Source organism: Culex pipiens, chromosome 1, assembly GCF_016801865.2.
Source record: "Culex pipiens pallens isolate TS chromosome 1, TS_CPP_V2, whole genome shotgun sequence".
Lineage (NCBI taxonomy): Eukaryota > Metazoa > Arthropoda > Insecta > Diptera > Culicidae > Culex > Culex pipiens.
Window position 1 is genome coordinate 33919450 of NC_068937.1, and position 21121 is coordinate 33940570.

The window sequence follows — 21121 nt, forward strand, 5'->3', positions numbered from 1 at the left end:
TTCTTTCTTTCTTGTTGGTTTTTGTCTCTCATCACCTCTAGGTACTGCGGCCCGATGGCCCTGCTGGGATATCTGTACATCCGGACGTCACGCGAGCTGCGCCCTCCCGACGGGCCCCTGTCGATCATGATGTTCGAGGCCAGGGCCGAAGCCAGGAGCAAACAGATGTGAGTTATAAGGGCACTTGATTTCCGCAACTTTTATTACGACAACGACGACAAAGATGCTGTTTGCCCTTAAGGCAACAGTTGGCGTAAATTTGTGAGTGTGTGTGTTCATTGATTCATGGGCCTTTATCACAAACCAAACGGTACGTGTGTGTAAACATGAGCCCTCTATTAGGTGTTGTTTGTACATTCAATAATGTTCCGGTGAACCTGTTATCAGTCAGCTTCCCCTTAAGAGCCTGTACTAGGGAGGTGAAATCTTGCATACAAGTCGATCGATTGCATGCAATCGTTGAGAACTGTCAAAACATTGTCTTTTAACACATTTTTCAACATTAAAAGATGTGAATCAAATTTAAATTTAAGAAACAGATTAAACTCCAACCTTAGAAAGTAACGACCTCACTTCTTTCCTACAAGTTCCTAACCTTCCCAAGGGGGGGCCCGTCCTCACTCTGCAACATATGGCGGTAACAACTGGCAGCACTTCCGAGAAGAGCAAGGACCAACTGACGAGGGGTGGTCGGGGGGAGCGCGGCCATTGACACATTTTCTTTGTTTTCCTGTCACTATCCATCCTAATCTGTATGCAAGCCCTGCAGGGGTTAGCCCGGTGAGTGTGAGAATCTCATTTGGCATCCTTCACACGATTTTTGCTACTTTTTCTTCTTCGAACAGTTGCCATCATCAATCGAGGCAGGCGAGGTTTTTCTTGTGTCATTTGCGTGGAAGCATGTTTTTTTTTGCGGGATCACTGCTGGAACACAGCTGGACAGGAAAATTTGTGGTTTTTCTTGTCAACAAATAAATTATTTCCGGTTGGGGGCCGACACTCTTAACCTACCCTGTACTTGAGTGACGTGATGTAGGTTGTGAAGGATGCAGGGATTTTGAAGACCCTACCAAAAGATGTCAAAACAAATTGATACAAACAGTTTTATGGCAAAATTAAATCCTGTATTAGAGGGAAAACCGAGGGGTTCACTGGTATTCACTGATTTGTTGCTTTAAAGTAAAAGAAAAAAAAAGTTTAAACTACGACGTTACGTTACTTGTACTACGACCTTTTCAAAAATAAATAGGTTTTCGAAGCAAGTGTGTGCACTTAAAGAAATAATAAAAGTTGATCAAATGGATTGACCCATAACAAAAACAAAGACCGAGCCACGTAGCCCAGTGGTAACGCTTCCGCCTCGTAAGCGGTAGATCGGGGTTCAAATCCCGGCTCGGACCAACACAACTGGTGATCTTTTCCCTTCTGGATTCGATTGCTTAGTAAAGGGAAGGTATCGTCACAAACTGGACCTTATCAAGACACCTTAGGAAGACAACCTATGGAATGTTAACATTAACCTTAACATGTTAACATTAAGTTGATTAATTAACTTTCACTGAATCCGCTTTGTAAATGCCGGCCCCAATACTCTTCACGGGTGTTCCCCTCAGGAACAGGGAAAGATTCACTTACATAACAAAAACATGTTAAAACGATCAGAAAAATACATTCATGTAACAAACATCAATGTTTTTTTTTTAAATTATCTTAAATCAGCATGATTTTAATTAAAATTTTAAATAACTTGTTGGTTAAAACCCAGCTCCTTAAACCAAGTGATAAGGTATGGCACGTTTTTTTTGTGCAATATTTTCAAAAAATTTATACCAGATATTTTTCCGCTGTCATATTTTTGGAATTTGTTTTTTTTTTTAAACGGTCGATTTCAATTTTTAAATCGGAGTTCCTGTACAATTATAATGGTGGTAGCGGTTGAGGTAGTGAAAACCCAGAATTCAACTTCTCGTTGGCTTGATGCTCTTCATGGGGGTGACGATTACACGAATAAGAAGGCAGGATCAGCAACAGCTGGAGCACTTTATGAAGTGGTCATCATGCTCCTGTTCCAATCTACCAATCCGGCCAGCAGTAGCAGACTAAATGCATCGTATGGTGAGAAGTACCAACTTGCGGCGTCTTATGCATTTGCTGCCGGTCGAGCTGTACCACGATTGCTGCTTGAAGAACTGAAACCTTGATTGTTGCTGCCCGCTTCTTTACTGTAGTCCTGTTCAAGTCCAGAAGTCTTAGAAGAATTACGATTCAAGTGGCATTTGATGATTAGTCCAAACCCTGCTGGAGCTGTTGAATCTTGACTTGGTGAGATCTATCAGTTTTATCTATCATTATTTGATAGATGATTTTATTCCCTTATTTTATATAATATTCTATTGATCTAATGATATATCCATATTATCCCATTCCCACCTTCCTTTTCTCCTATCCACATTTCCTCCCCCTCCCCTCCCCCCCCCCCTGCCCCTAAATATTATTTTCTGCCAAATTTACACTTACACACCTCACCACAACTGTTTCGGAGCGTTTGGTACGGTATGTCCACGCATCCTTCCTCCCCTGATGATTCTATGAAATGTGATCCGTTCACAGAATCTGTCTCTGCGGTTAATGCAACGCAGTAGGCCTGGCCGCTTTAATTTTTGCTATACATTTTTGGGGTCACTCGGATGTACTGTAATCATTAATATTGACAAGAAAGGACTTGAGGCGTAATCTTACCACAAGTTCTTCCAGGATGCTTTCTTCGGACTGGCTGCGCTTGTGTTCGATTAGATTAGATTAGATTAGATATTTTCAAAAAAATTATACCAAGACTAACATTTGAAAAGGGCGAAATATTGAATGTATGGGCCTTTTGAAATGTATTTTCCTGTTTTTAAATCTTTGCATGGCAATATCTCAGCAACTAGGGGTCGTATCAACAAGGTTAAAAAATGCAAAATATAGGGAATTCAGAAATCAGCTCTACAAAAATATTGTATTCATAAGTGGGCAAACATGGGCACCAATTTAAAAAAAATTAAGGACTGCGACTATTTTCTAAAAAGTTAACTAAAAACTAACCTAATCCACCTATGTGGTTGATGCCTTCCTCACTTTTTACCAAAAATTTCAGCTTTTTTTAGATCCAGAAAAAAAACACAGATATAACTTATGTGGTAATAACTCGATACAGAGTTGTCAGTTCTTCAATATTTTGGACTCGTTAGAAAGTTCTTTCGATTACGATCGATGGGTTGGATGATGGATCCGGACATCGTTTACATACATTTAAGTGAGATCCGGCTTCAAAAAAGTACATAAATATCACTTAAGTGGTCATAACTCGAGACAGGGTTGCCAGATCTTCAATGTTTGGACTCATTGGAAAAGCCTTTCAATTGCCTAACCAACGATGGGTCGGATGATGGATCCGGACATAGTTTACATACATTTAAGTGAGATCCGGCTTCAAAAAAGTACATAAATATCGCTTAAGTGGTCATAACTCGAGACAGGGTTGCCAGATCTTCAATGTTTTGGACTATTTGGAAAGGTCTTTTAATTACCTAACCAACGATTGGTCGGATGATGGATCCGGACATAGTTTACATACATTTAAGTGAGATCCGGCTTCAAAAAAGTACATGAATATCACTTAAGTGGTCATAACTCGAGACAGGGTTGCCAGATCTTCAATGTTTTGGACTCATTGGAAAGGCCTTTCAATTGCCTAACCAACGATGGGTCGGATGATGGATCCGGACATAGTTTACATACATTTAAGTGAGATCCGGCTTCAAAATTGTACATAAATATCACTTAAGTGGTCATAACTCGAGACAGGGTTGCCAGATCTTCAATGTTTTGAACTCTTTGGAAAGGCCTTTCAATTGCCTAACCAACGATGGGTCGGATGATGGATCCGGACATAGTTTACATACATTTAAGTGAGATCCGGCTTCAAAATTGTACATAAATATCACTTAAGTGGTCATAACTCGAGACAGGGTTGCCAGATCTTCAATGTTTTGAACTCTTTGGAAAGGCCTTTCAATTGCCTAACCAACGATGGGTCGGATGATGGATCCGGACATAGTTTACATACATTTAAGTGAGATCCGGCTTCAAAATTGTACATAAATATCACTTAAGTGGTCATAACTCGAGACAGGGTTGCCAGATCTTCAATGTTTTGGACTCATTGGAAAGGCCTTTCAATTACCTAACCAACGATGGGTCGGATGATGGATCCGGACATCGTTTACATGCATTTAATTGAGATCCGGATATTTGTGAAAACACATTTTTATACATAACTTTTGAACTACTTATCGGAACTTCAAAAAATTCAATAGCGATGTATGGGACCCTAAACCAAGTCGAATGCAACTGGTTCGATCAAAATCGGTTCAGCCAGTGCTGAGAAAACTCAGTGAGAATTTTGGTCACATACATACATACACACACATACACACACACATACACACACACATACACACACACATACACACACACATACACACACACAGACATTTGTTCAGTTTTCGATTCTGAGTCGATATGTATATATGAAGGTGGGTCTAGGAGCTTTTAATAAAAAGTTCATTTTCAGAGCAGGATTATAGCCTTACCTCAGTGAGGAAGGCAAAATGGTTATAACTTAAAAACGGTGCACTTTATCAAAATTTCAATGAAGTCCTTTTTGATTGCAATTTTATTTTGCGACCAACATTTTTTTTTTGATTTCTTGAAAAAAAAGGATTGATCAAAAATTTATAACTCGGTCAAAGATTTTTTGCCCGTTCTGGAAATTTTTGAAAAGTTAGCATTTGAAGTCTCCTAGAACATATCAAAAAATAAAAAAATAAAAATTGTGTTTTTTTTTGCAAATCATGTTTTAGCGACAAAAAGTGAAATTAAAAATTACCAATATTTTACCGTGTATAGTTATTTTTCAGTGTAGTCCTTATCCATACCTACAACTTTGCCCAAGACACCAAATCGATCAAAAATTCCTTCAAAAGATTCAGATTTTTGAATTTTCAGATATCATTTTTGTATGGACAGCTGCCAATTTTGTATTGAAAATTAGATGGAAAAACTCATTATGCAAAATGGCTTCTATGGGCATACCGAAGGCACCAAAAAAGTTTCAGCCGGATTAAAAAAATACAAAAATTAAAATTTAAAAAAAGACCGATTTCGTAGAGAATTGCTCCCATAGCACACAAATACACAATATTTTCTTTGTGTAAATTTGGAAGGTGTAACATTTGTAGGTGTAATAGTTTTGAAACTCTTTTATGATTGAAAAAGTTGCAATTCACTAAAGACGTGGTGTTTTTTTATTTTAAGAGGTTAAATTACACATTTTTCTGTCATAGAAATGTTCGCAGATGTAATACAGTCGACTCTCTGGTTGTCAATATCCAAGGGACCGTCGAGGAAGAGAATCATCAGTTTACAGAACGATGCAAAATGAAGACTCGATTGAAAATATATTTTTCTTGATTCCCAGCTATGGGTGAGAACGATGGCAACGTCACTCAACAAAAACAAACAAATGTCAAACACCCTTCAAAGCTTGGTTTCTCAAAGAAAAATGTCTATGCAAGCCATGAGAAAGTGAAATTATTGACAACCAGAAGAGATTATTAGAGCAAAATGAATTCAAGGGACCGTCGAGGAAGAGATCCTTCAAGCAAGAGAAAATATCGAGGAATGAAGAGAATCGTAGTATGCAGTTTGGAGGGACTGAAAATTTCATCGGTAGAAGGAGCAATATTGAAATCGGGAAGATCGACAGCCAGAGAGTCGACTGTATTACCATGATTTTCTGGACTGCTCAAACCCAGCAGGAGGAGTAGCAGCTGGAAGAAGGGTTTTAAGATTCTGATGATGGCCGAAAGAAGAAAAGTAGGCCGAAACGTAAGAAAAAACGTTTAAAAATTGTGTTCTTATTCGCCGAAAAAAATCAATCTAAACAAAGAAAGTAAAAATATGCGGCGATCAAAGATAGAAAAGTAACATGATTTTTTTTACAGTGAGGGCTAGTGATGTAGTGATTGTCCCGCCCGTGTGGATCAATCGGACCGCGCACTGGATTCACAATCCAGAGGTCGCCGGTTCGAATCCCGCGGCGCGCGCTTTAAAATTCTTTGTGTAAATATGGGTATTCGGCGCCGTCTCTCCGTGCCGTACTCAAACACTTAGGAGACCAGGGCGGCGAAGTCCTTGTAGATAAAAAGGAAGACACTAGTGGTTGGTACTAGCAATGGTGGCCAACAGCTATAACGTCAATTTCGAGGGCTAGTGATTTTTCAAATATCAGAATTTTACGGCAATTTCACGGCATTCTAGAACTGCTCTAAATGAATGCAAAAATGTGCTATTTTAGAACAATTGTGTACAGTTAAATTACTGTGAAAAGCAATAATCCAGAACACAAAATATTACCCCCTCACACAGAAAATTCACATTACAAAATAAGCTGAGTTGAGCTCAATTTTCTGACATTTTTAAGAATTTTTATCAGCTTTATTTTCAAATAAATTATTTTAATTTTACTGAAATGTGAGAAATTGAAATATCAAAATTCATTTTTTCCAAAGTTTGCATGAAAAATAAAAAAAAATAGCAGAAAAATTTTAGAAAAAATATGTTTATGATATTTTTTGTAACTTTTGGATTTGATTATTCAAGAAAATAATTTAAACGTGAATTGAATTTAACACAATTTGTAATCAAGATTTTTTTTCTCGCTTTACATGGCATTTGTATATCAATAGCTCAAGCTTTTATTCATCACTCATTTTTGACGTGAGGAAATGTTTCGAAAAGTCGTGTTGCCATAAACGGGATGGAACTGTATTTTACATTATTTTAGGAATTTTCTTTGATTAAGAAAATGACAATTACATGACATTTGTTTAAAACAAAGCAACTTTGTTGAAAATTTGAGGTTGATTATTAAAAAAACCTTCCAACTCCAACCAATATCTTTATGAAGTTATATCTTTATGCACGATATTTTTTTTTATATTTGACTCACTGAGAACAATTTAGTTAATTGGGCTCCACGATAACGTGTAAAATCACTAGCCCTACTCATGAGCAATAATAATATATTTTTTTTAATCGATACAAAATAAAACTATCAAATGCTGAGGTGTCATCCATACACAGCTCACAAAAATGTTTGATATTGAATTGTAGAAAATTGGGCATCTTTATCTTTGTAATTTTTCCCCAACTTGTGAAATTTACACATTTTTCTGACAAACATTCTGTCTACATTTAAGATGTTCTAAGGATGTACTAAGGATACATGGTTTTTTTTTAAATACTTTATAGGTTTACTGCTGTGTTACGGCGATATGATGTATACGCCATTCTGATGATTTTGTTGTAGACACGATTTTCTGTTTTTGTTCGTTTTTTTTTTCAATTTAAAATGACTAGTTTAAGGTCTGCTCTGTAGAAACTGTTAAAAAGTACAATAAAAATGTGGCCCCTACAAAATTTCTTGTTTTTTCCTATTCTCTACGATTTTAAACCACAAACATCATTAGGCCGAAAAAATAGCAATCAAAAATCACTACTTTTCCTTCCCAATAATGTATGCATACATTGCTCGATCAAAGCAGGCTATATTTTTTGTGCCAGCTATTTTGACAGCTGAGCAGATCCCTTAATGCATTGTCCACGTGGATACTTCAAGGGGGGGGGGAGGGTATTAGGGAGCGTCCTTTTATTACGTAACGCAGTTGGGGGGGAGGGGGGGTCGAAGGTCGTGTTACGCTCCATACAATTTTTTTTTTAATTTGTATAGAAATTGTCTACGTGGATGTGGATAAGGTGTCATCCATTAAGTACGTCACATTTTGTCACGATTTCCCTATGCTTTTAACACGCAATGTCACCCCCCTCTTCCCTCAGAATGTGACGTACTTTATGGATGACGCCTAATGGACGTCCCCTTAAGAATTAAATCGAAATAATGCAATAAAATATTCCCGAGCAGACGGAAATAACATGGGAATAACATTTTTTGATATTTGAAAATACTAGGCCAATAACATTTCATGTTATTTATAACAAGATTTGTTATTCGTCGTTATGATATTTTTGTTATTGGATTGTTATTGTAATAACAGACCAATAACATTTTTAGTTATTCTTCGAACAAATCTTTGTTATTATTTTTTGTTATTTTAACAACTAATCCGATCATCCCAATAACAGTTGGAGTTATTCTTCCATAACAAAAAATGTTATTCCAAATTTTTTTTGGCTTTCAACCAATATCATACCAATAACAAATTTTGTTATGATAACATGAACTGTTATTAAACCCTTATGCAAAAATTGATTTTTCAGGAAGATTCCATAACACTTTCTGTTATTTTAACAGAATTTGTTATTGAAACGGCATGAATTTTGTTATTACCGTCTGCCCGGGTTGCCCAGTCTTGATTTGGTCCCAAAACCTCAAATCAACATTCAAACAGTATTGAATTTGACTTCTATCAATTCTCAATGTATACATACATCATGATGAGTAAAATTGGCGTATACATCATTGTTTGTTTGCTTAATAAAATGGGCCCCAGAGCAGTTTTTTGAAAAATTCTTTCGTCAGGAGGCAGCTTTTAAGATTCTTTATCAGACTGTACAATAAAAATGAAAATGTCCAAAATGGCGTATACATCATATCGCCGTAAAACGGTAGTTTAGGTAAGTATCATATTTATGCAGGAATTTCCAACAAAATAAAAATGGAGGCATACACATTATATTATTTTGAAAGGCTTAAATTTTTGTTGTTTAATGTTCCAACGTCCTACCACCATTTACGGCTCAATTTTTCATTCCAAGAACAAATCCTCCCACTCGTGACCACACCCCTTCACTTCGGGCCAGGTCAAGTGTGGGTGTGAAGTAACTTATTATCCAGCGCACACATCAACGCACACGCGCCCGCTGCTTTCAGGACCATTCAGGCGGCGACCTTTTTCCCTGGAACTACATCATTCTCACCCCCACTTTGTCCCAGCGGAGCCGGAAAAGGCCCGGACGATCTCGTCGTAAACAAATGCGACGGCTGCTCGCGAGCAGTTTTATGGCTTTGGTGATTGGAAATTGCCACGCGTTTTATTTCCATTACATGAGAGGGAAGAGGAGGAAGGGGGGGGGGGGGCATCTTTAATGGTTACGGAACATCCAGTGGTTGAAATATTCAATTGAAATTGAGTTGAGTTGAGTTGAGTTGAGTTGAGTAGAGTAGAGTTGAGTTGAGTTGAGTTGAGTTGAGTTGAGTTGAGTTGAGTTGAGTTGAGTTGAGTTGAGTTGAGTTGAGTTGAGTTGAGTTGAGTTGAGTTGAGTTGAGTTGAGTTGAGTTGAGTTGAGTTGAGTTGAGTTGAGTTGAGTTGAGTTGAGTTGAGTTGAGTTGAGTTGAGTTGAGTTGAGTTGAGTTGAGTTGAGTTGAGTTGAGTTGAGTTGAGTTGAGTTGAGTTGAGTTGAGTTGAGTTGAGTTGAGTTGAGTTGAGTTGAGTTGAGTTGAGTTGAGTTGAGTTGAGTTGAGTTGAGTTGAGTTGAGTTGAGTTGAGTTGAGTTGAGTTGAGTTGAGTTGAGTTGAGTTGAGTTGAGTTGAGTTGAGTTGAGTTGAGTTGAGTTGAGTTGAGTTGAGTTGAGTTGAGTTGAGTTGAGTTGAGTTGAGTTGAGTTGAGTTGAGTTGAGTTGAGTTGAGTTGAGTTGAGTTTATAATCATCCAGCAAATTTGCAATACAAATTTAATTTAAGTTTCAAACTCAATTTAACCACAACTCTTGCCGGGGGTGAAAAACCAACACCAGCAAGTGACAGCTTCGATATTTGTGGCGGTAGTAAAATATACCCAACTAAATTCCGCACGCCCACCCTCCCTTCGATTAACCCCGTTTTATCGATTGTTATCGTCGGGCCCCGTCATAAAATATAGAACACACTCGATGGGAAGCTGACCACATGTGACAACCTCGATCGACACGCCAACACACAGACACACAGAAACTTGTGAAACCAACTTTGAGGCAACTTGGCTGCAGAAAAGCGATATCGTCGCACATATTTTTGTTATCTTAATTCTGTTCGTATAGTGGATAGAGCAGACTAACATTAGTAGAGCAAGAAATTGGCCACGCTGACTGGTGAGAGTGGTTGCAGCTGACAGTTACTGGGAAAATTAATCACAAAGTTTATGTTCATGCACTAAGATCAACTGTTGAATTATATAAGTTCTCCATCTGAAGTTAAAAGTGATGTTCATTAGAATTTTCGAAAATTTCTATTGAAATCCATCGATCAACAATTTAACGATCAATTATAATGTTAATAAACTCACCACTGCAACACACCACATCTCGTTAATACACATTTGACAAAGCCTCGTTGGATAAATGTACGACTCGTGCTGAAGATTTTTTCTTCTTTTTGCAACTTGTTGCATAAACTACTTTTATTGTTCTCTAATACTTAAATGACGAAAATGGACAATAAAAAATACCAACAATTTCTAAAAACTTCGGCTGATAATTTTATTTTTCAGTTTTATAGTTTGTTTATTTTTTTTCTAAACGAATATTTTTTTTACATTTGACTCGCAAGCTTATATGAGCTTCAAATTGGGCCCGTCACTCAAAAACTTTGAGCAGTTTTCTATTCCCTAAAAAAATATTAATTTTTGCAATAATATTTTTTAATAATATTGTGAGCTATCCCATTCTTTCAAGCATGAGCAGTTCTTAAAATAAGGCGAATTCTCAAAAAAAAAAAAATGTTCCGAAAGCAACCTATTCTTGATTGTCGTAATATTTTTGAGAGTTTTGAATTATTTCAAACATGAGCCTTTCTATGAAAAAACGATTTTTGAAATTTAATCAACAACTTATTCTTGACTGCCGTAATGTTTTTGTGAATTTTTCCATTCTTTAAAATATGAGCGGTTCTTTCAAAACAAAAAATCGGCTTCTGAAATATTTATTAAGTCTGCATTTTATTTTAAAAAAACAACTCATTCTTGTCTGTCGTATCATTTTTGTGAGTTTTTCCATTCTTTTAAGGCCGATGCAAATATTTAAAAAAGTTTTTGTCCCTCGGCCCTGGCCGAGGTCAAGGGGGAGGGCAAAAAAATAAAAAAATATAAAAATTTAAATAACAAGCCATAGTCTTCACATTTAAATGAAAAAAGTGTTTTAAAATGCATTTTACACTAGTTCAGTTCTTTTGCAATCATTAGTTTTCAAAAAATCTAAGATCTGACAAAAACAAAAATTGTATCGAAAAAAAAAGATTTTGCATCGAAAATTTTCAAAAAATCTTAAGATTTTTTAATAAACCCAAACATGCTAAAAATGATTTTAAACGCAGGAGATTGTTTTTTAATTTGATTTCAGCTGGTTGCACTTGAATTTTCATTGAAATTTTGAAGTTTATTGTAATTTTTTTTGCCCCCTGATTTTTCGGGCCAATTTTGAAGGGGGGGGGGGGGGGGGGGTGACAAAAACTTTTAAAAATATTTGTACCAGCCTAAACATAAGCAGTTCTTTGAAAACTAAAAGTTGGACTTCTATTGTTTTTTTTTTTCTAATTTTTTTAAGTTTTTATATTATTTTTTTAAATGTACGTCGATTTTTTTAAATTTTTCATTCTTTCAAATATTAGCTTTTTTTTCAAAATACTACTCCTTAAATATTTTATAAGTTTTTTTATATTTATAAAAAATTATGGTCTTCTTTTTACGGTTCGACATCGCTAATTTTTTGTTATATTATGTGAAATTTTCCGAGGAATCCGATAAAAATATTTTCAGATATAGGCTTTTTGGTCCAGACACGGTCAAAACGCAATTTTTAATTTGCATACGATTTTTTCAAATGTTAAGCTAGATTTTTGAAACTTCTTAATATTTTTCTCAAATAGCCAAACTAATCACCTTTCTTTTGCGTCTAAGACAGCTAAAATCTGATGAATCTGATCTTTTGAAAAATGTGGTTTTTGCGAAAAATGGCGATAATTGCCATTTTTTGAACCGCCCTAGCACGTTGTAGGTCACCCTAATGGCCAAACAAAAAATATGGGTCTAATTTTTTTGGCCAAGGAACCCCCAGAAAATTTTTGAGCCCGATCGGAGAACTTTTTTTCGGTTTAGGCTCTTTTCAAATGGAATTGCTGTTTATAAATAAATATAAAAAAATTGATGCAGGAAACGTTTTTTTTTACAAATCGTGTCTGTTTGACTGTTAACTACAAACTAGTTTTTTCCATTATTTTTTTTATATTTATTACAAGATATATTATATCACTTTCGATCATGTTCATTTCTACAAAACATGGAAAATCAACATTAAAAAACAAATATTTATCGTTTACAAACATTCAAATCAAGGGTCCTGATTTTCGGTTCAAAGATCAGAAATCACTCACTCATCGCCGAGCCAATCTTTGCCGACTGGAGCTCGAAACCAGTCGCGAGCGAATACTACACTCAGGCTGCCAGCGACTTGCTCAATCGCTTCTTCTAGCGACACAAATACTTCGTGAATTTCTTTGCCCACTCCGTCCGTCGACCTGAGTCACAAATGCCCTGTTTGAAAAATGTCACACGTCGTACGAGCTGTCGCGCGGTTTTGATTTTACCGTTTCGATATCGATTGGTCGAAAGGACGACAAACGTACGACAAACACTTGACATGACCGACATTGTTTTTCCATCGATTTTCCTTCAATTTGAAGTCAAGATTTTCGTCGACGCAGTTTGACAGTTCTCTCTAGTTGGACTTGTTTGGACTTGATCAAATCAGAGAAACTTTGAATCGATTCGAACCAGTTTTACGTTGCAGTAAGGTTTCGTGTGGATTTTGGCCGGTTGATTGGTAAGTTGTGTTCCTTTTTTACCGGAAAGTTTCGGTCGGAGTGGGCGAGCGGCTTTATCATAACAATATATTCCAGATTTCCTGATTTCAGCTTTCGTGATGGTGGAGGAGGAGGAGAACGGGTCCCATCGTTACTCCAGCGGGCCTTGCCGGAAGACGGGAGGGAAAGGAGCCGGTCTGCGATCGAGGAAGCGGTTTGGCGTTTAACTTTCCGCTGGAGGTGGCGGTGCGTGCCATACCCAAGGAGGAGGAGGATCAAACGCCAAGTAATTGATGAGGTGGCGTTTTTGATCCGCCGGAGGTTTTTATACGGTGAGTTGTTTTTGAAACGATAGAGGGGGCAAGAGTATTGAATTCCCTTCTCTATGGAGGGGGTGTGCCTCCCATTTGAAAAATAAATGAGGACGATGAAAATGTGCGTGGGGGAGGGGAGAGGGGGGGGAGAATAAAATTAAAAACCTGAAATTATCAAAAATTCTAAACAATAAAATTATTTTTCTTTAAATTCTCAGACTTTTCAATTTCACAAATAAAGTATGATTTCGTTTGAAAATTTAAAAAAATTAAAATAATATAATTATTACAATTCTTCAATTCAATTCTGTTTATTTCTTTAGTTATCTTGGTTATCTTTTAACAATAGTTTTAATAATAAATTATAAAATTATTAAAGTATAAAATTATAAAAGTATAAAATTATGAAAGTATTGCGCAATTCTCACTAACTTGGACTTCGCACTAAATTATTGCTATCGATCGCACTATTGCGACTTGTCAAGCTGGCTTGGATAATTTTGATTTCCTCAAAAAATGATCAAAGCGAGCCGATGTTGCTCACCTGTCAATCGCAATTTGAAAGTGCGAATGTCCAGTTTGGTGGAAACTGCGACTGGAAATGTAAATAAACAACTGCTGGTTGCCTAGTTTTTAGAAATTTTGTTGTCAAAAGTGCGAGAGAAAAGTGCGGGCCAAATCCAAGTTACTGTGCAAGAATCAATATAAAAGTATAAAATTTTAAAATTAAGAATTGTAAATTATAAAATTATAAAATTATAAAATTATAAAATTATAAAATTATAAAATTATAAAATTATAAAATTATAAAATTATAAAATTATAAAATTATAAAATTATAAAATTATAAAATTATAAAATTATAAAATTATAAAATTATAAAATTATAAAATTATAAAATTATAAAATTATAAAATTATAAAATTATAAAATTATAAAATTATAAAATTATAAAATTATAAAATTATAAAATTATAAAATTATAAAATTATAAAATTATAAAATTATAAAATTATAAAATTATAAAATTATAAAATTATAAAATTATAAAATTATAAAATTATAAAATTATAAAATTATAAAATTATAAAATTATAAAATTATAAAATTATAAAATTATAAAATTATAAAATTATAAAATTAAAAAATTATAAAATTATAAAATTATAAAATTATAAAATTATAAAATTATAAAATTATAAAATTATTAAATTATTAAATTATTAAATTATAAAATTATAAAATTATAAAATTATAAAATTATAAAATTATAAAATTATAAAATTATAAAATTATAAAATTATAAAATTATAAAATTATAAAATTATAAAATTATAAAATTATAAAATTATAAAATTATAAAATTATAAAATTATAAAATTATAAAATTATAAAATTATAAAATTATAAAATTATAAAATTATAAAATTATAAAATTATAAAATTATAAAATTATAAAATTATAAAATTATAAAATTATAAAATTATAAAATTATAAAATTATAAAATTATAAAATTATAAAATTATAAAATTATAAAATTATAAAATTATAAAATTATAAAATTATAAAATTATAAAATTATAAAATTATAAAATTATAAAATTATAAAATTATAAAATTATAAAATTATAAAATTATAAAATTATAAAATTATAAAATTATAAAATTATAAAATTATAAAATTATAAAATTATAAAATTATAAAATTATAAAATTATAAAATTATAAAATTATAAAATTATAAAATTATAAAATTATAAAATTATAAAATTCTAGAATTATAAAATTATGAAATTATAAAATTATAAAATTATAAAAAAGTAAAATTCAAAAATTCTTAAATTCTTAAATTTTAAAATATTTGGATTCTTAAAATCATAAACTCTTAAATTTTCAAATTGTATTTTTCTTAAAATTCTTGATATTTTCAAAACTGTTTTTAAAAAATATCAAAGATTTTATTTTTATTTTAAAATTATTCAGATATTTTAAATTTTAGTGATTCTAACATTCGAACATACCAAAATTGTTTAAAAACTGTTAAGTTCATTGCTTCTTTAAACCAAGGACTTCAGAGTCCCAAGAAACACATGCACCTTAAATTAAAAAAAAAAACGAAATTCTCCATACAAATTTTTGATAACGTTGATGTTGATTTTTTATCTGAAACTTAAAATGTTTAAATGAAATTTTTTGTTGTGTTATTTTTTTTGTCTTTTTTCCTAAAAAATTACAAGTTTCAAATGACTACCTTTGAAAGTTAAATTTTACATTTCAAGTTATATTTCGGATGATTTAGCCGAATGACGTAATCTTTTTTTCAGGTAACCAAAAATATTCCAATCGAATCCTGCTAACAACCCAGCGTTTCCGTGTTGTCCCACGGAACGGAAACTGTCACGATCGCAAAAACACCTGCACTGGAAGTGCGTAAACCGATGTTGTCCCGTACTCCGGTGGCCATCAATCCGTGGGAAATAAACGGAAGCGCCGTTCCAGTGCCGTATCTACACGCTGGCGTCGGCTCGAAAAGATGGCTGACCAAATCCGACCAAGATGCCGAAACGACGAGATGAAAGGCCAACTGGAAGACAACGCCAAAAACCACGTGAAGATCGCGACACACAACAAGTAATATTAATGAATGTTTGTGAAATCGAGTGAAAAAGATTAAGTAACAGAAAAAATACATCTAAAAATAATCTAAAAATAAAAAAAAATTATTTTTACTGCCACATAACCTAAAAACCCGAAAAAACAGCACACGACAAAGGCACGACAACCTAAATAACAAAACCGTGCGACGTCGGTCGAATGTCGTACGACAATGTCGAACAATTTCGATGATCGATCGCACGACAAATACGACATTTTGGTGCAAAAACGTATGACATTCGTGCGAATGTCGCACGACATTGTCGTGCGACGTCGTACGATTGCACGGACGACAAACGACGGACGTCCGACGGACTTTTCAGTCAGGCTGAATACGTTCAGAGAGGAGAGAATCTAACAACATACCAGCTCGGCGCTCTTTTGGCCTGCACTACCACAGTTTGCGTAAGTTTGTATTTGGCATGATGGAAATTGCTTGTAAATGTGTCTTTGATGTCGTGTTATCAACAAAATTGCAAAACATTTTTGATAACATAGATTTCAAGCAGTTAAATAACTGAGAAAAACGAAGCCGATCGCAAACTATTTCGACTCAGCGACTGAGCGACATAACGCAATCGGTCTCTCTGAACCATTCGCTGTACTACCCGATTGAAGTGAGAGGGAGAGCAAAGAGAGAGTATTCTGTCACAATTGGTGTGTAAGCGCCAAACGGTAGGAAACGGTCAGAGCAGTTTTTTGTCGCTTTCAATTTGTGGTCGCGAGTGAATGAGTCGTTTTGGATAAAACCCTTGATTCAAATAGACCGTTCAGAATTGTGATCGGCAGATTTCATACGGGATTCACGGTTGTTCGTTTGTGAATATTTCACATATTCATTTTTCAATATTCCTTAAAAAGTTGTAAAATTTTAATCAAAGAACAAATCAAATACGGTCCAGACTCGATTATTCGAAGGCCTCGGAAAATTTTCCCTTCGGATAGTTGAAACACGAAAAGAAAATTTCCCTTATCTTGAGCATGACCTCTAAAATACGATAAAGTGATTAAGAATTTTTAATCCGAGATAGCGGCCAATATGGCGGTGACAAAATATTGAAAAATTGCATTTTATTATTTAATAGGAAATCAACTATTAAAATATGACAATAATGGGGTTGCAGAACTCGAATTTAATGTTTAAAACAAGAAAAAGAAAAAAACGAAATTATTTTTTCTTTGTTCGTGATTCGATTATCCGAATAATTGAGTCTGGACAGTATTGAAATAATACCCTGCATATAGGGTAAATGTCGCTATTTTGGAACTAAAAAGTACATTTTTGCAATTCCGTCGTGAAACTACTTACTTTTCCTGTCATTCTTGAACGACGAAATAGCCTACTTTTCTGTACCAAAATAACAGAATCGAATAGCAACACTTTTCAAAATAAATGCTGAAAAGTTCTACTTTTCAGCACTGAAATGGGTGCTGAAAAGTTGAACTTTTCAGCACTTGTTTCGAAAAGTAACACTTTTCAACATTTTTTTGATTTAAACGGTTTATTGACAAAGTACATGAAAATTCGACTTAAAATTTCACTCAATGGGTGTTTTTCGAAATTGCAAAAAATGTTGTATGGAACTCGTTGCAAAACTTGATTTTTCAGCACTCGTCGTATTTATCCAACTCGGTGAACCTCGTTGGATAAATGTACGACTCGTGCTGAAAAAATCCTCTTTTTGCAACTTGTTGCATAAACTACTATTATGTATTAAAAATGTTTGAACAGATTTTCGTACTGTACCAAACGTAAGGGCATTCACCCTATTTTTAAACAATCTAGCTTCTCACCTTATCAAAAAGCTGCTCCAAAGGTGATAAAATCAAGTTGGTTCCCCCTTCACACTAACGATAGCGAAAGAGAGGGGTATGAATTTCAATTAGGACAAAACGACGTGCAAAAGTTTATCCTCGTCGTCGAATGTTTGCTCTTAGGCAATAGGGCAATAGTAAAATCAACCCACAGAACCGGTAGCGGCTTCTCCCGGCGGGGGGGAAGTATTGAAATGAAATTAGTTTTTGACTTTTTTGGGAGAGGAGACCGCCCGAGGTCGGAAAATGAGCAAGGTGCTGGCGATGTGGGAGCTTAAAGGAAACATCGTTGAGGTTAGACAAACAACAGGTATTTTGGTTCCATGGACGGATGGGGAAGGAAAATCTCGTTTGTCATACGCAAATTGGGTTTTTTGCTGGTTGGGTCATTAATTTACTAGCTGTCAAGTGTCGTACTTCTCGGGTATCAGTTCGAGGAGGAAGTGAGGGTCATTTTTCTTCAGTGATAATGTTGAGGGTCAGCTAGATTTAATTTCCTGATAGTGTTTAATTTAAAAAAAATCACAATGGAACACAAAATTTATTTGAGAATAAAACTTATTTCTACAAAAATGATCTTGATTTTGTTCAAAACACAACTAGCACTTTTTCTAGCATTCCTTTCCATTTAATAAATAATCCTTAACCTCTCTCCATTAGTCCATAATTGGCAACCTGGTGAACAACAACCGCTCTTGATCGGGGCGAAATTTTCCACCCAAAGCACGTGTCACCATCACTATGACGTGACAAAGCCGCCCTCTTTCCTCCCCTTTTTCAAATTGAAAACGATTCAACGAAGCATTAACGCCTGGACCATATTTTCCGGGCTTTTCCCGGTAGGCTAGGCTGGGCAGAACGCACCTTTGTTCTCCTCGCACCTGTTTTGCACGTCTGTTATTTATTGTGGGATCGGAGGAAAGTTGTTTTTCAGGCGGGATCTTGTGCGTGAACAAGGACAAAGTCTGCGGTTTGAGCGTTCAAAGGACTTGTAATGTGAGGGAATATTGGCAGGCATGTTTGGTTATTTTGTTTACCGGAATTTTGGTGGCTAAAATATTGGAATGATAAATTTAGCTTGGGTTTGGGAATTCTCAGAGCAGTTGAGGAAAAACGCTATTTTATTGAAGAATATTTTTTGAAACAATCTTGAAGAAAATTTACGTAAAGCACCCAAGTGTACAAAACCCTTAAACTTAAATGATTATTAATTTTCATAAAAAAAAATCTGTAACCTCAAATTTATTTAAAAAAATAAGCGATATTTTTTTTACGGAGGCGCCTGCTCACCAAAACTCATCATCGATCGGAAAAGTAATCCTTTTTTCTCTACACTCCAATCAAGTACAATAATACGTTTTCAAAAATGACTTTCAATCAAATTAACAGCAGAAAACCTTGCAAATGTCAACTAATCCTATAAATTGGCGATATCTTAAAATAGTGTTGCAAGACTCCATATATGTATGACTCATCTGAATGTTTTTTTTTTAATCAGGGTTGCCAGATTTCAAAGCTTACAATTAACAGAGTTGTTAAATCTTTCATTATTTCTGATTGCAAGATTCCTTCAAATATTGTTTTAAAATATAAAATAGTATTCATTCCCTTGCAAATCTAACCTAATGAAGAATAATTTTACCTGGGCGATGAAAAGAGAGAATGCGTGACGTGATTTTCGAATGGCCCTAGTTTGTTTACATTTGCAAAATAGGAGGCTGTTCAAGCACAAGCATGACTTTTTTTCTTACGGGTAAATGAGCTGTTTTATAACTAGTGGTAAGTGTTTTATTTTGTCGCGTTTTTGACATTGTTTGCTGCAAAATTGTGTGTGTTTGCAAGTTACGATAGATTAAAAGTAGTTTTTCTTTTACGAGTGACGGAGAACTGCTTCGAAAGTGAGTGTCATTCTGAGTGACGGTTAAAAACAGCATTTGAACGAAAGCTCCCAGTGTTCACATTTTAAAGTCAAATATTATGTAATCACCACAGATAAACATATTTGAATCAACAAAACATCCGTTAAATGTCGTTTAAAATAGATTTACGTCGGTTTATCTGTGGTTGTATCGTTCTTTTTGTTTAGGCCATTACAAATTGTATTTCAAGTTTATGTCCCCCCCCCGGTTAAAATTTTCCCAAAAAAATTGAAGACAGAAAGTGATTGAAATTTTCATTGAAAAAACTTGTAAAATCAATTGTAAACTGCCGTTATCCAGGTGGCAATTTATTTTTCAAATATTATCCTACCGGTATGACTTTTCTCAAGCAAATTTTTAAAACATTTACTGGTTTAGTTTAGAAAGAGTTTTTTTTCATTCGATTTTGCCATATTTTTTTTTGTTTGACCATTAGGATGCTCATGCCGTGTTAGGGTGGTCCGATAAATTGCAATTTTCGTCGATTTTCACAAAAAAACATATTTTTCAAAAAAATCATAACTTTGCTCCATTTTAGCCGATTTAAGCTGTCTTGGTGGTAAGTTTGACCGAGTTGAAAAAAAAAAATTGTTTGGGGTTTCAAAAACCCAGCCTAACATTTGAAAAAGTCATATGAAAACTTCTAATACCGTTTTGATGGTGTCTGGACCAAAGAGCGGGTAAATAAATACGGGTCTAATTATTTTGACTTAAAAACCCGCAGAAAAATACTGAAAAATATTGTAGTTATAAAATCAAATTGACCCTAAGTGAGGTTAAATTTAATGTTTTATTTAAAAAAATTAAACAAAGTTTAATAACTTTTAATAAAATTTATTTAAGTTTGAAGTTAAGTAAATGATTTATTCGTTAAAATATATTATTTTCTTATCGTCAAAACAAATTTTGTATCTTGAATCAAAAGTTTTCCACATTTACTGAGAAGTATGCTCTACTGAAAATGTCTATAAATCTGAAGATATTTTTCAATCCTATTTCAATAACACTTAAAACTTATAACATTGAAACTAGTTATAACTGTTCTTAGTGTAACTTTGTCCAAAACATACTTAAACTCACCCCTGTCAAATTATTTGAGCCAAGGAACCACCTGACCAATGTAGGGCCATTTAAAAATTACGTTTTTTTTACTTTCATATGGAATTGCTAAATGCTAATTGCTAATATTTTAGCAAATGAGACATGTTTAGCTTTAAACCTATCTTGATAGTTTGTAAAATCCTTAAAGTTTTGCTATGTTTTTGTTTTAAAACATGTTGTGGTACTTTTTTTTTTTGTTTTGTTTAACAGTTTTAAAATTGATGCTTGAAATTCAATTTTGTTTTTTTCAGCTACCGTTGACCTAGACTGCAGTTTTTGAATTTTTGAATTTTTGAATTTTTGAATTTTTGAATTTTTGAATTTTTGAATTTCTGAATTTTTGAATTTTTGAATTTTTGAATTTTTGAATTTTTGAATTTTTGAATTTTTGAATTTTTGAATTTTTGAATTTTTGAAGTTT

At 33.9% G+C, this 21121-nt stretch overlaps 1 protein-coding gene across 1 annotated transcript in view; it reads left to right on the plus strand.

Moving 5' to 3' along the window:
- LOC120419264 (G-protein coupled receptor moody) overlaps nucleotides 1-21121 on the plus strand; it is a 278652-nt gene that overhangs the window by 186204 nt on the left and 71327 nt on the right. Inside the window, exon 5 of the mRNA XM_052708632.1 lies at nucleotides 42-167. Coding sequence (XP_052564592.1) covers nucleotides 42-167 — 126 coding nt within the window. The remainder of the gene's footprint in view (nucleotides 1-41; nucleotides 168-21121) is intronic.